At 28.3% G+C, this 14,466-nt stretch overlaps 3 protein-coding genes and 1 long non-coding RNA gene across 6 annotated transcripts; 2 read left to right on the forward strand and 2 right to left on the reverse strand.

The window, feature by feature from the left end:
• Positions 1-189: 189 nt before the first annotated feature.
• Positions 190-1,256, reverse strand: LOC111042015. The gene is made up of 2 exons (XR_002605389.1): positions 980-1,256; positions 190-251 (listed from the first exon to the last, which is right to left on the reverse strand). It is a non-coding gene; the product is annotated as an uncharacterized LOC111042015 (long non-coding RNA).
• A 3,442-nt stretch (positions 1,257-4,698) lies between these two features.
• On the forward strand, positions 4,699-6,187 carry LOC111042014 (sulfiredoxin-1). Its single transcript, XM_022326507.1, has 3 exons — positions 4,699-4,999; positions 5,410-5,546; positions 5,788-6,187. The coding sequence occupies exons 1-3, from the start codon at positions 4,957-4,959 to the stop codon at positions 5,995-5,997; spliced, it is 390 nt and encodes a 129-aa protein (XP_022182199.1). The 5' UTR covers positions 4,699-4,956; the 3' UTR covers positions 5,998-6,187.
• On the reverse strand, positions 6,140-9,274 carry LOC111042012 (eukaryotic translation initiation factor 3 subunit E-like). The gene is made up of 9 exons (XM_022326502.1): positions 9,029-9,274; positions 8,713-8,829; positions 8,466-8,627; positions 7,431-7,553; positions 7,126-7,358; positions 6,939-7,056; positions 6,594-6,805; positions 6,301-6,535; positions 6,140-6,237 (listed from the first exon to the last, which is right to left on the reverse strand). Exons 1-9 carry the CDS (start codon positions 9,116-9,118, stop codon positions 6,211-6,213), a joined length of 1,317 nt encoding a protein of 438 aa, XP_022182194.1. The 5' UTR covers positions 9,119-9,274; the 3' UTR covers positions 6,140-6,210.
• Positions 9,275-9,400: 126 nt separating this feature from the next.
• Positions 9,401-12,364, forward strand: LOC111042013. 3 transcript variants are annotated; one of them, XM_022326505.1, is made up of 6 exons: positions 9,401-10,472; positions 10,550-10,674; positions 10,766-11,176; positions 11,238-11,495; positions 11,564-11,848; positions 11,921-12,364. In XM_022326505.1, the coding sequence occupies exons 3-6, from the start codon at positions 10,797-10,799 to the stop codon at positions 12,234-12,236; spliced, it is 1,239 nt and encodes a 412-aa protein (XP_022182197.1). In that variant the 5' UTR covers positions 9,401-10,472; positions 10,550-10,674; positions 10,766-10,796; the 3' UTR covers positions 12,237-12,364. The 3 variants fall into 3 exon arrangements, with proteins under 3 accessions (XP_022182197.1, XP_022182195.1, XP_022182196.1); XM_022326503.1 differs by having other exon boundaries at positions 10,550-11,176; XM_022326504.1 differs by having other exon boundaries at positions 10,550-11,167.
• The last annotated feature ends 2,102 nt before the right edge of the window (positions 12,365-14,466 follow it).

Genomic DNA, 14,466 nt, shown 5'->3' on the forward strand with positions numbered 1-14,466 from the left:
AATATTTGTTAAATAATCTGTAGATTCTCAGCCTGAGTTTTACATTAATGGAACACAAATTAAAGCTTCAGATGTTGGAATAAAAGATAGTTGTTTAACACTAAGTTTAGAATATATACTTATAGAATTTGACAAAGTAAAAGTATGTCACGGAGTACAACCTAATAAAAATATAATGTCTTCTTTTGGCCCCCAATTTGTGGAATCAAATGGCCACTGGAAACATTCAAATTGTTTAAATATTGTAACAGCTGGAACAAGGTATAATAATATAATACATTCAATTAAACTATTATTATTAAAGCATAATTACTAATAATTTATGTTTTTATACATTATTATTTTAAAAAATTTTGTAAATATTAGGTAGTTTCAATCAAAAATATATTTGAAAAAAAAGTTACTTAAATATTTGTTGATTATTAATTTTCTGATTAGTGAATTATGTGTATGGTGTAAGCGACTGAAATTGTTAATTATTAAAAAATTAAAACGGTTATCAGTTGGTAAACCTATAAGAGTACCTTTAACACCAAGCAAGAGAAGAAAATTTGGGAAAATTCTTAACTCAAAAAAAATGATACGGCAAAAATGTTTAAGAGCTCATAAAAAAATTGAAAATTTAAAACAACAGCTGGACAATATCAAAATTCAAATGAAAAATATCAAAACTTCTACACTCAATGAAATAATTCAAAAATCAAACTTAACTGAATGTCAATCAAACTTGGTGCATGAAATATTTAATGCTTCTAAAGTTAAATGCAAAAATCAAATGAGGTATAGTGATAACTGGATGTTATTATGTCTGATTTTGCAAATTAGGTAAGTATATATGTATATATATAAAATTGTAATTGTATACTTTATATAAGTTAATACAACAACTTATTCAAAATATTACAAGTTCTAGAGACCTGTTTTTGTAAGCATGCAAGTTCAGTTGATGTGTTTGAAAATACTTATAACGAATTCTTACTGCATGTTACAAATTTATCGTTTCCATGTACTGACCATAAACATGAAATTGTGACTGAAATTTTTACCATGTATATTGTGATGCGTATGAGGCAATATTCATACATAGTGAACCAAAAAGAAAAAAAAACCAACAGGACAAAAAAGAAACTGTCAAAACTTGTAGCAAGTTAATTTGAATTAATAAAAAAATCTAACAGTACTAACACTAATATACTAATATTATTTTAAAATTTGAAATCTTCAAACCTTATTCCTTATCTCAAAAAATTACTATCAAATTATTGTGCGTCGTTGTGGTTTGAAGAATAAAATATTTTAATTAAGAAATAGGCCACTTGACCGGTTGAGCGCTAGTTGTAATTCTTACTGGCAATTCTCCTATGGAAACGTTGCGCCTCAGAATCTATAGGTTCGTTGCGCAACCTGTCTATCTTAAATCATGGCATGTACTCAAGCCATTTAGGAGATTATTCTGTTTGAAAAAAACTGTTTCCACTAACAGTTCCATATGGCAATTAAATGAGTAATGAACAAAATCGGCATCTAGCTTCAACGTCTAGGTTCACCCTTGAAAAAATGTCATTAAGTTATACCACATGGAGTTGTAAATACCGTGTCCGGATAAATACCGGTGTATATATTTACAGGCATATATCCAGAAACTGTATTGCAACTGTATTACAACTTCATTGCTTCTTTCAGAAAAAGCAACATCTTGCTTTTTGCAGAAATGCACGATTGTTGATCTTGAAGATTGAAATATTAATAAAATGAACAATACTATTATAAAATACTATTGTAAATGCTGAATATAGCCTATAGGTATCTATCACATACTACAACTATAACTAACAAGTAATAATCCAATATCTATAAAAATATTGTGTTATTCTGTAATCTGTGTCAAGTGCCATACTGTGCCACTGTGGTTAGGGCACAACTAAATAAATTGGGTACCATGAGTAGGGATTTCAATTCTGCCTTATTAATATTAGAACTTAAATAATAATTAATAACTTTAAAACGTTGCACCTAGCTCTACTCAAGGACATGGCCCTAATATTATATATTATATAATATATTAGAGATTTCTTGTTCACAACAATCCACTTCAGCTATTTCTGACACTTTATGTACAAAAACGTACTTACTTTTTTATAAAACTAAATTACAAATTACAAAATGTAATAAATAGATATTACAAATAAACCATTGAAAAAACAATTTTGTATTTTTTGAAGTTAATATTTTTATTATAATTGAACTCTACTTTAGGGGATTGAAATTTTTCTCATTAATAGATACAATGAAATAAAATGATAAATGGTCAAAATTTAATTTAAGAAACAATATTACATTTTCATTGTGCTAAAATAAAATTTCCCTGGTTGGTTGATTGAAGTTATGTTTAAATATTTACCCAACTAAAAGATTAAATATCATATCACATCACTGTCCTGCCAGTTGACCATATTAAACTATTGATAAATATCTCACCTTTGATTACCAAAGTTTGTCGGTGAAAATTAAACTAAATAGACTCTTGGTGAGTAGATAATTGAGACTAATATTAATTATTATTACTTTTTACTTAACTCCATATAAGATGTAGATTATTTTTATTTAATTAATGACTTTTTAATGTGTCAAAAAACTAATTTTTTTTATATTATTTAGATTCAAATTTGATGTATAAAAACCAAAAAAATAGAAATAGTGACTTCTTGTATACTATTTACATTTTTATGATAAATTATTTTGTATTAATTTAATTTAATTTTGTATAATTGATAATAAGAAACAACTCGCATTAGAATTGATTAATGATTCAATTAAATGAACTTGTCAGTGGCGGTCACGAACAAATAAATTATGATTCCTATGATTAAATAATTTACTGTACAGTCTGAAACAGTTTATTTAATTGAAAAAAATGAATCAGTTAATTAAAGTAAACTTGTCCCATCTCTAATGTATTCAACAATGTATTCTTCACTTCATACTCTTAAAGTTTTATTTTGTCTATTTAATGTATATGTATATGTATTTTTTTATTTGCTTCTATTTATTGATAATATATATATATTATATTTTAAATTTCAGCTTTATAATTTTTTTATATATAAAATCTTAGTTTTATAATGTATACATTATTTATGTTTGTATCTTATATAACTATGTACCTTATACATAAAATATATATATTAATTTAGGCAAGTCATTGCAATTTTTAAGTTTTATACTGCTTATATATTCTGATGTATTTACAATTGATATTAATAATATATGTATGTGTGTAAGTTTTTGAAACTACATTTAAAACAAATAACTGTTGTTGAACATAAAATTAATAGCATTACACTATATTCAACATATGTTGCATCATATTGTTATTGGAAATGTATATCGCTCAATCGTGTGTTTCTATAACAGCGTTGTAATGTCATTGGTATATAAAGGAGTACAAATGGACACGTAACATTATTTTATCAACAGTTAATCAAGAATAAACAAAATTATTATGAGTTCTATGTTACAAAAATTCACCAGTGGTGTCATGAACAAACTATTTATGAGCATTCAAGTTGTAATGTGCGGGTAGCTTCAATATTTGATTTTTTGTTTGTGACCCTACTTGGCTTTCATTAAATATTTAAATTGATATAATGTATAATGCATAAATTCAACATTAGCCAAGTAAAAAACTACAGAAGTGCAGTTACACAATTTTAATATTTATGACTAAACTCAACACTAGATGGTGTTGAACAATTCGTTGTTTTAAATTAATTAACAATTAAATTTATTTGTGGTTTATTTATCAATAATTGTATAGGTAATAGGTACCTTTGTGGAATTTTTATGCAATTTGCATATTGTATATGTATTTTTAAAAAATAATTATTATATCATTCATCATATAACTCACAATCATTTACACAATCATTACGTACATATTAACCTAAGATGTGCACAAGAACCTAATTAACATATAACGTAGTAATTTCTGTCGGAATGTCATCCACAAGCGGTAGGTAATTCAAACGTGTAATTATTATTTTTTTGATTACAATATAAAAATTTTTGTAAAGGCCCACGCTGGAATTTTCCGGTAGGGCCTCATATCTATCAAATGTCTACTAACAAATATAACTCGTAACTCGTAAGCGAAATTTTCAAAATTTGAAAATGTTCTGCTACTCGTGTACCTGGTGGTCGAACGTGAACATTTTCCGGAAAAAACAAATTGTATAGTTTTTTCAACTCTACAATAATTATTGTATGTACAATAATTGTACAATAATATTTAAATTTTAAAATACAAAATTTTGGGATGAAAATTGAAATGGAATGGCGAGAATGGGAGTTTTTATATTTCTAAGTTGGTACACCTGCATGAAAATTATACCATGGGAGAAAAGTCCATTGGAACAAATATCATTTGGAAGAAACATTTATTGGAATAAATATAGATTGGAAAAAAGTGTGTAGGAACAAATATATTATTGACCATTTTTTGATTGGAATAAATATGTATTGGAACAAGTTTTTTTGGCATATATATTGGTTGGCACCATGATCCGTTGGAACAAAAAAATGTGGAACTAAAGTAAAATGTGGATATTTATATAGTTGGAACAAATTTCATTTGGAACAAAAATTTTGTGGAACAAAAGGTAGTGATCCGTCACCAACACTTATGTGTTTTCTCGAAGATTCTTATTTTTTTAGTTGTTATTAATTATTTGAGGTGTCTCATTCTGTGCTCGAACTAGATGTAAAACCAAACCCAATGGAGAGGGAATTATTAGAAAAAAATATGCGATAGGCATTGATAACTGGAACTAGGAAGTGGCAATAATTTGACGTGATTCATGAAAGCCGAGTGCTGTGTAAATTAGTTACATAATAGCAAAGCTACTCTTTTCTTTTTTATTATAGTGTAGTATTTTTGTTAATAGCAACCTATGTGTTATGAATCAATTTAAAAGATTTGTTGCATCCAGATCAAATTTAGGTAAGGAAAGTTAAAAATACTATACAGTATATAATTCTGTAAAAACCACTACAATAGTTTACCAGATTATTGCAGTAATTAATAGTCAGTTTACAATGTCAATGTGTGCCACAAAACATAATATATATAATTTTTGCAACTCTTGGGATACACATGAACTAAAAATTTTAAAAACATACAAAGAAAATATATCTCAATGATATCAATAGTGGCACAAAATTAAGAGGCTTACTTATAAACAATGGTTTTGCACTTTTGATTGCATTAAAAAAAAAATTGTATTCATATCAACTTTAAAAGTAATTTTTAACACAGTTAAATGTAATAAGTTTGAAAAATTAGACTGGTTATAATTTTTGAGAATAAAGATATACATTGTCAACAACTTACAAATAATTAAACCATTTTAGTTATGAACAAAAGGTATACAAGTGTCCACTCAGCTGGTATTGAACAAATACACGAAATGCCTCTTAATGAAATCATTAGACCAATTCCACCACAAGTGGATGAAGGAAAGGTTAAGAGTTTAATGGATACTTTGTCAGTAAGTATATACAATAATTAATGATGTGAAAGCATAAAATAATAACCAAAATAATTAAACATCAAATAAATAGTAACAATTGAAACAAAATGATTAAAAGTTTTACATTCTATTTATTTTAAAGAAAATAATTTACACATTTAAATGAATAAAATATAAAAAATTGTTAAATAAGCTTTTTCTTAAATTTAAATGTACATACCTATTTTACAGATAATATATTACAAAATAATTTATTTAGGATCCGGATCGTACAGATTCAGTACCACCAATAGACGTACTATGGATAGTAGGAAGAGAGGGTGGTAATTACTTTTATTCATTTGGTGGATGTCATCGGTATGCAGCTCACAAACGTTTGAAAAGGGAGACAGTAAAAGTCAAATTGGTATCTTCAAATATTCAAGATTTACACAACTATTTGGGAGCATCCACACCCGATCTTAAATAATAATCATATCTCATTACTAAATTAATTTCATAATTTCATATTGTAACTAATTTTTAATAGATTTTGAGGGTTTTCAGGATTTTAAAAAAGTTAATCAAATAATTGAAGGTTATTATAATTATGAAAAAAAAAAAATAACATTTCAAGAATAATAGTATTATTGTTTTATTGAATAATAACATTTGTTGAGGACTTACCATTATTAACATTTTTTTAAGGATTATACCAAAGTGGATCTTGCTGCAAAAAAAAATATTTTTATGAAAAAACATAGTAAAAGAAAATTAAAAACATTCAACTTACTTCTTGAGTTTTGGCCTTAACTTTCCTCTCAATAAGTTGTTGTAGTGCTTCTGATCGCACTGATAATGTGTCTACTTTTTCTAAAATCTGTTGGTAAGGGGATAGAGGTTGCGTACCCATTACAACATGCCCTAGTTTAGAATCGATTTTCGCATCCAACCTAGCATTCCTGATGAGGTTAACAATCCAGCATTCGGCCTCCTCTGGGTTCATATTAAGTTTCTCGGCTAACATACTACAAAATAATAAAAGAATTTAAATGTTATGAAATTATAAATACAGAATATACATACCCAATACTAATGCACTGATGTATACGACAAAAAGTTTCAAAAATCATCAAACGAGCATTTTCTACAAAATCATCAAGGCAAGCAGTCAAGAAGAAATCATTAAAAAGAACAATCTGGCATTCATGTAATTTGTCTCTGGCTCCTTCAAAATCAAAGTTAACGTAGAGATTTTCTAGAAGTTCAGTTATAGGATCACGGTAGGTATATGATTCCTAAATACAGTATTAGTATTAATAAATATTTAAAGTCTATAGTAATAAACAGTTCATTTAAACGTTTAATGTTATGAAATTACAATGTTTTTTAAAAAATGAAAATGAAATTTTGAAATGCTGTTAAACTCACTTGTTGAATAACCTTAACAAGATCCTTCATAGCTGCTCTTCTTGAACGATTGATGATTACTGCGGTAGCCAAGTAACGAAGAATGTGTGGGCACATGGTTTGAATAGCATTTAAATAGCTGGTAACAAAATAATTTGTTTATACATACTATTATTTATTATTGCTACTATTATTCACAGTATATTACTTTGGCCTGTACAGAAACATGTCAATAATAAGGTCACGTCCCTTAACATGATTGAAAAACACAAATAGACTCCAGTGAATTAACCATGTCCGTTGTTGTAGTAAATGCAATGGAGAACCATTTGTATTGGAATCAATGTACTCTCGTAGTTTGTTTAAATCTTCAAGAGCAGTTTCCCAGTTTTGAATAAGAATTTCAGATGCTAACTTTCCCCAAAGAACATTCAAGTAGTTCTAAACAAGAATTCAAATACTATAAATAGATTACAATGAATACAATAAGAATTTTACAAATTGATGATTTACCTTATCAGAAGGCGACATAACTAATAAATAAAAGTACAAGTGACTTGTTGTACCAGCGTAATTTCCGCAATCGTAATGATACTTCGCGAATTTGTACATACTTTCCATCATTTCTACTTTAAACTAAATCAACAAAAAGAGTAGTCATTTAATTATTGTTTATTAGATATTGAATGTTACATTTTAAAATACTATTTTATGATTTATTTAATTAATTTCAATGGTAATTTCAGGTTACCCGGCTATCATGAGGGTGAAATACTATATAGTTTGATACAATGTTTATTATCTTAAACAGTTCCATAATAATCTATGTTCTTAAAGGCATACTAAACCAAAAATGTTAATTTTGAACTACTTCAAATTATATTTTTAAATGTTTTCTTTAAATGTTTTCACATATAATAGTACAATATGGTGTTATCATATTTTTAAAAATCACTGTATAATGGCAGTATATTATTTTAAAACCCGGGGAGTTGTGGGGAAGAAGCTCCTCCACTCTTTCTGACTTCAAAAATTGGAGTACATTTGGTATTATGGTGTGCTGATAACAGTAGTGACTCGAGTCACACTTAAAAACATATGCTATTCTTCACTTTTGGCACATCAAATTTTATGTTGTGATACATTTTGTCTAGAGAGAAGACAAAATATATACCCTAACCAGGGCCCAATTATTCAACGCATATGAAAAAATCTACGTACATTTAAGATTTTAACATCACCCAAATAAAAAAATTTGTATATTAAAGATCAACAACATTGATATCTATTTAGGTGTTAAGTTATTAAGAACCATATTTTATATTAAACAATATAACATTTTAAAGAAATACATTTAATATAGGTATTCGTATAACTATGCAAGTAATTTAATAATAGTTAACTTCTCAAAGAAGTAAATTAAAATAAATCCAAAGTTAAAATTTGAGTTTAAATAAAATCTAAAAACCACAACACATCAAAACTTTCTAAAATTTGAATTAAAAATAACATCAATAATAATTTATATAGAATAGAAACAACACTTACGTTGAATTCATTGGTCAAGTAGGTTGACAAAGTTTTAGGATCCCTCATAGTTTCCATATTCTTCATGACTTTGTCATCTTTAAGAAAATTCATCACAACATCAACTTCACTTTGGAATTGATTAAGCTGCGATACTATCTGATCTCTTCTTGTTTTCATTTCCTGATATCATGAAGTTCCGATAAAATAAACAAATATCATAGGTAGGATATTAGTTCTACAATGATAGTAGTCAGTAGGTACATACCTCAGGCACTTCTTTTTCAGGATTCAACTGTTTGTAAATTTCAATAACATAATCCATCATGTTGGTCTTATTAAGAATATCTAATTTGGCTTGCAAAATTTCATTTTCGTTGTAGATCTATAAACAAATGGTTTGGGGTCAGCCATTAAAAACTTGAACAAATATTGTAAGGCTGGAATCATATACACAATGCGCGGGACAATTTATTCAATTTTCACGACCGAAAATTCATCAAAACGCAATTCTACTGTGAACCATGTTCAAACGGTAAACGTCTCCCACAAACACGATAAGCGAAAAATTGAAAAACGCTTACTTTTTTTGCCCACAAGAACTCCAGCAGGGGGGCGACCAAATGCCGGTCCAGGTACTTGGTCATCTTGCTCGTCAAATCGAATTTGGCCATATTTCTGAGTGTCAACTACGGATTCCGTAATGCAATTAAATATAGAAACTAAATCAGTCGATCGAAAAAATAAATACGAAATCCAAACTTCTTTGAAACTTGAAAGCTCCGGAGTCCGGATCCATAGACAAGAATTGTAAGAATGTAAGAATTGTCCGGATCGTCACCCGTCGGAGTGGCGTCACATTTCATTTTTTGAGGTTATGATGAAGAATCGCGCGTTTCCAAAGACTCTGTACACACGTTGAACCCTTCCAAATCGGTTTTTATTTATTTAAGTAAACAAGTAACAACTATTTTCTAAATGAACTATACATTTTTCCAAAATTAAAAAATCATATGTGTTCTATTTTGTTCATAATGCTGCAATTATCGGAATGTGCATTGGTATTATGTGCCACTATCGATTTTCAGTGCTGTAAAAAGTCTTAAATGCTTTGAATTCTTTGAAAAAGTATTTAAGTCATTACCTACTCACAGTGTTGGGAAATATCTAGATAAAAATGATTTATCTTTTATCTCATCTAGATAAATTTTAGCCAAGTTATATTTATCTTTATCTAGATAAAATTCTAGTTATCTATGAGTACATATCTAGGTAATTTATTTGTGGACTTTTGTGGAAATTGTTATGTTATTTAAATTTACGTAATTTTCTGTATACCGTATACCTATTACACGGGAAACAAACGTTTGGTAAAATGCATAGACATATTAACTAATAGTTAATATGTCTATGGTAAAATGTATTATCATATCAGGTATTCCAATAAGGATGTTTATTATTAAACTGGAATTTCACATCGTAAATATTAAAACGATCTAGAAGTATAAAATTAAAAATATGTCATGTTACCTAGTAACTTGAGAGAGCAACTAATAATAGCAAAATCGAAAACATCTATCCCTGCTGCCCGTATGACGATGGTCGTCTTAATTAGCAGATACTCATTTCAAAGAATTATGTATAAAATGTAAACAAATAATAATTATCAATAGGTACTCATCGTGTTGAGTCGACGAAAATAAAAAAACATTCATGGACACACAAGCATAATATATTTATATATATTATATACTTTTATATTTTATATTTATAATATCTACATAGTGATCATTACTCATTTTTCATTAGTGGTAGTTATTAATATAATTCCCAGTATTCAGAAAATCAGAACTCGCCGTTCTCAGTTATCACTTAACAACAAACTCAGACTACAGCCATTATAAAAAATGTTATTGGTGCTACGCAGAAAAATGAACTTGCCAACATCTTAAAGGATGTACATTTTAGCTTATTAACTGATGAGTCGACTGACATTGGAACCATTAAAACATCATGTGTAGTTGTACGGTATGAATAACTTATTGATTATAACATAATATCTATACATTATACTAAAACTAAATTGAATATTTTATGATTTTCAGATATTATGATAAAGGTTCAAACCGAATTGAAAGTACATTTTGGGAATTGCACAACGTGTTTGATACCAATAATCCATCTTCGGCAACCGCTGAACATTTATATAATGGCTTAATAAGAACTCTAAGTGATTTTAATATACCATTATCTAACATAATTGGTTTTGGTTCAGATGGTTGCAACGTGATGATGGGAGCGAATAACTCTGTTGCTTCTAGGTTGCATGTCTCTTGCCCAGGTATATTTATTATGAAGTGTGTGTGCCATTCTGCTCATCTCTGTGTCAGTGAAGCGTGCAAGTATCTGCCACGCTCATGTGAAGATTTGGCAAGAAATATATACAATTTTTTAAAAAGCAGCTCAAAGCGCCAAAGTGAGCTAAAACAATTTCAGCGTTTTATGGATATCGAACCACATAAAATGTTGCATCCGTCCCAGACAAGATGGTTATCCCTTGGTGCTGTGGTCTCAAGACTCCTGGAACAATGGGACGCCTTGAAATTGTTTTTTACTGACACATATTTATCTCAGCGATTAATAGCCACAGAACACATATATCAAAATTTAAATGATCCTTTCATGAAGCTATACTACTACTTTCTAGATTGGATTCTACCAATGTTCAACAAGTTTTTAACTACTTAAGTTTTTAAGTTGAATTGTTAATCATTAATTTTTTTTTGTTTTTAGATTCAACAGTTTTTTTCAAACCAAGGAAGTAGTGGTAAATGATTTACACGACATGATCATCGAACTATACACAGAAATCCTTCAATGTTTTTTGAAGAAGGATTATATTTCTAGAACACCATTAAATGAAATAAATCCAAAAAACAGTATGTACCAGTTGATTAACAATCAGCTTTATTTGGGCATAAGTGTGATGAGGTATAAAGAAAAACCAGAAATTGTGAAAGATCAGCATCGTCTAAAAGATTTTTATGAAAAGTAATATATTTAATTTTTTTATTTATGATTTAAATATTTATATTTTAATGAATCTGTGCTTATTTCAGGTGTAGGCAGTTTTTACAAGCAGCTACAGTTGAAATCAAAAAAAGATACAACATGAATGATCCTGTATTGTCCAAACTCAAATCACTTAAACCAATAAATGCAACATCATTGAGTTTTAGAGATGAAATTCCTTCTTTATTGCCATTAATGACAACTTTACCTAGGATCGTTCCAGAAGACAACAGCCAATTGATGCAATCTATTGATAGCCAATGGCGTAGACTGCCCCTCACACTATCTAATTTAAATGAGGATATAAATATTAAATATCCTGATTTATTTTGGTAAGTTTTTTTTATAAAATTGGTATTGTTATGTAACATAACTAAGAAGACTAATAAATATTCAATTTTTAGGTCAGCAGTAAAACAGCTTGGTGACTATAGTGAGCTAGCTGATTTTGCTTTATCAGTATTAAGTTTGCCCCATGCTAATGCTGACTGCGAAAGAGTATTTTCAACAGTAAACTGTATGAAAACCAAATTGAGAAACCGACTAAACACCGAAACTATAAATGGGGCGCTGCATACGAAACAGCACATAAAAGGTGGCAGAGACAGTGGGAAAAATTGTGTCAACTTTCAGCCCAACAATGAAATGTTTAGTCGAATGACAAAAAACATATTGTATGAGAAATCAGGCGATAACAAAGGTACCATAGATCATAGATGATAATATATTTAATGTATTGAGATTTGAAATTGAGGAAGAAGACTGATGAATGATGACCATTGTGATATTTTATTATTTATAAACTGTTTTATTTAACCAAAAGTTAAGCTACAAATGTTTTTAGTTTTGTTGTTGTATCATATTATATTATAGTTTGTTTAACTGACTATTGTTTTAGTTTTTATATTTAGTTATATGTAAAATATTGTTCATTATTTTGTTTTTGTTAAAGTTTTAATTCAGTTGTTTTATTATATATCAAGAAGTTTAAATTACAATTATTTTAATTATTATATTTATATGCATGTTACATTTTTTCTCATTTTGTTGTTGTTAAACCGTTTTATTTACAGTTGATTCGTGTTTAATTTATTTTCGTGGAGATAAGTGGTAACCTTAAATCGTATACAATATGATGTAGGTATATGATCTAAGGTGGTAACACAGAATAATCTGTGGTGGTAACTAATACTAATGTATTATACAACAGTCCTGATAGTGTGATACGGAATGATATAAAGTTTGTTTATGGCCACAACAAAATGTATTACCATTAATAATACAAATATTTATAATGAATGATATTACTAATTATTATTGTTTTGGGGTATTACGAGCGAAGCGAGAAAATTTTTTTGTACGATATATAATTTGATAGATACGATAATTTTATAGTGGTTGTACGATGTACTTATCAACGGAGGTTGGCAACACTGAACTCAGTGACTTACTATCTTCATTCTTCGTCGGTGTAAAATTGTTGAAGAACTACGATTTTCTTATTATTTTTATTTCGTTTATTTGTTTATTTTAATTATGAAACGGTTTGTACAAGTTCTAAATGCTGGCCTATCGAAAATCCAAAAAACAGACAATGATTCAAGTACGCGATCAACCGAAGAATCAACTAACCATATGATAAATACTTCGAAATAGAAGTAAAACTATAAATGATGCAAATCTACTAGCAATATCTTTCCTAAGTTCAAACAAATGACAGACACTTTAAATCAATACCCTATTATTAGAGAGGTATTCCCAAAATATAATACTACTATTCCATCCTCAGCACCACAGTTGAGGCAATCCAAGTTTTGACACCTAGGTGTAACAGGTCAAACAATAGAACTTGGGACATGATTTTATGTTGTAGATCAAATATGGCTTAAACCATTATTTTTTTTTTTTTCAAATGTAACCTTATTTGTGTAATTATTTATCAAGTCAAAGAATGCCTCTTCATATATTCCTATGGAGTTTATTTAAAAAGTAAATTATTTTGTGCTATTTTTTAAAATGTTTTAAATGAATTTAAAAAAGACATTTATTTTATTTTTTCAATAATGTTACCTTATTTATTTAACTATTAATTAAGTCAGAAAATGACTCTTCGTATATTCTTATGAAGTTTATCTATAAAATAAACTAGGTGTACTGTTTTTTAAAATATTTTAAATTATGTAATTCTCGGTATTAATACCTATACCACTGAATATTTACAAAATTAAACATGAAATTATCTGATATTTATCTAGATAAATATTTATTCATTTTTATCTTTATCTAGATAAATTATTAGTTATCTATTCCCAACACTGCCTGTCTGCCTGTACTCAAATACTTTAAAAAAAAGTATTTAGAATACCATTCAAACACTACTCAGCATTTATACATCTATAGTACAGTATAAGTTAGAAGTATGAGCTATCATAGTTACACTAAAAGCTAATAAAAAAAAAAAAAAGTTAGAAGTATTTGAATTGATCATCATATACATAAAAAAAAATAAAACAGTTCTGTACTCAATGTCTATAGAGAGTGGTAAAAGGATGTTTCGCCCCAGCCGTCTATTATTGTCATAGGGCACGGATGATGTTGCATTTGCAACTTTTTTTCTACTTTTTCAATTAATTGCCAAGTAAGTTTTAAATACGTTTCATGTAGGTACGAATAAATTCTAAAAGTTTTAAGTGCAATTTTTTGGAATTTTTTCAATTTTATTGCAATTTTGTAGAATTTACTCACTTAAGGTCTCCACACACTGCAGCGATGGCGGTGAAATTCTTTTGTCTTGGCGGTGCCGCCGCGGTGGCGGTGAATTGTGTCCGGACTCATTTTACCGCCACCGCCACCGCGGCAGTGTGTGGGGACCTTTATACAAATATTTTAGCAATATTTTACACTTAACGGTTGTATGGGTAAGATTAAACCATAATATCTCCAGCCATAA

The sequence above is a fragment of the Myzus persicae genome, unplaced genomic scaffold (assembly GCF_001856785.1).
Source record: "Myzus persicae strain clone G006 unplaced genomic scaffold, MPER_G0061.0, whole genome shotgun sequence".
Classification (NCBI taxonomy): Eukaryota; Metazoa; Arthropoda; class Insecta; order Hemiptera; family Aphididae; genus Myzus; species Myzus persicae.

Excerpts from the sequence above, each read along its gene's own strand:
- LOC111042013 (XM_022326503.1), top strand. The coding sequence starts at position 10,734 with ATGATGGGAGCGAATAACTCTGTTGCTTCTAGGTTGCATGTCTCTTGC. Across the intron at positions 11,177-11,237 it reads ATTCTACCAATGTTCAACAA|ATTCAACAGTTTTTTTCAAA; the intron begins GTTTTTAACTAC and ends TTTTGTTTTTAG. Across the intron at positions 11,496-11,563 it reads CTAAAAGATTTTTATGAAAA|GTGTAGGCAGTTTTTACAAG; the intron begins GTAATATATTTA and ends TGCTTATTTCAG.
- LOC111042012 (XM_022326502.1), bottom strand. The coding sequence starts at position 9,118 with ATGGCCAAATTCGATTTGACGAGCAAGATGACCAAGTACCTGGACCGG. Across the intron at positions 6,806-6,938 it reads TTGTTAAGGTTATTCAACAA|GAATCATATACCTACCGTGA; the intron begins GTGAGTTTAACA and ends TACTGTATTTAG. Across the intron at positions 6,238-6,300 it reads TTAAGGCCAAAACTCAAGAA|CAAGATCCACTTTGGTATAA; the intron begins GTAAGTTGAATG and ends TTTTTTTTGCAG.
- LOC111042014 (XM_022326507.1), top strand. The coding sequence starts at position 4,957 with ATGAATCAATTTAAAAGATTTGTTGCATCCAGATCAAATTTAG. Across the intron at positions 5,000-5,409 it reads TGCATCCAGATCAAATTTAG|TTATGAACAAAAGGTATACA; the intron begins GTAAGGAAAGTT and ends AAACCATTTTAG. Across the intron at positions 5,547-5,787 it reads GTTTAATGGATACTTTGTCA|GATCCGGATCGTACAGATTC; the intron begins GTAAGTATATAC and ends TAATTTATTTAG.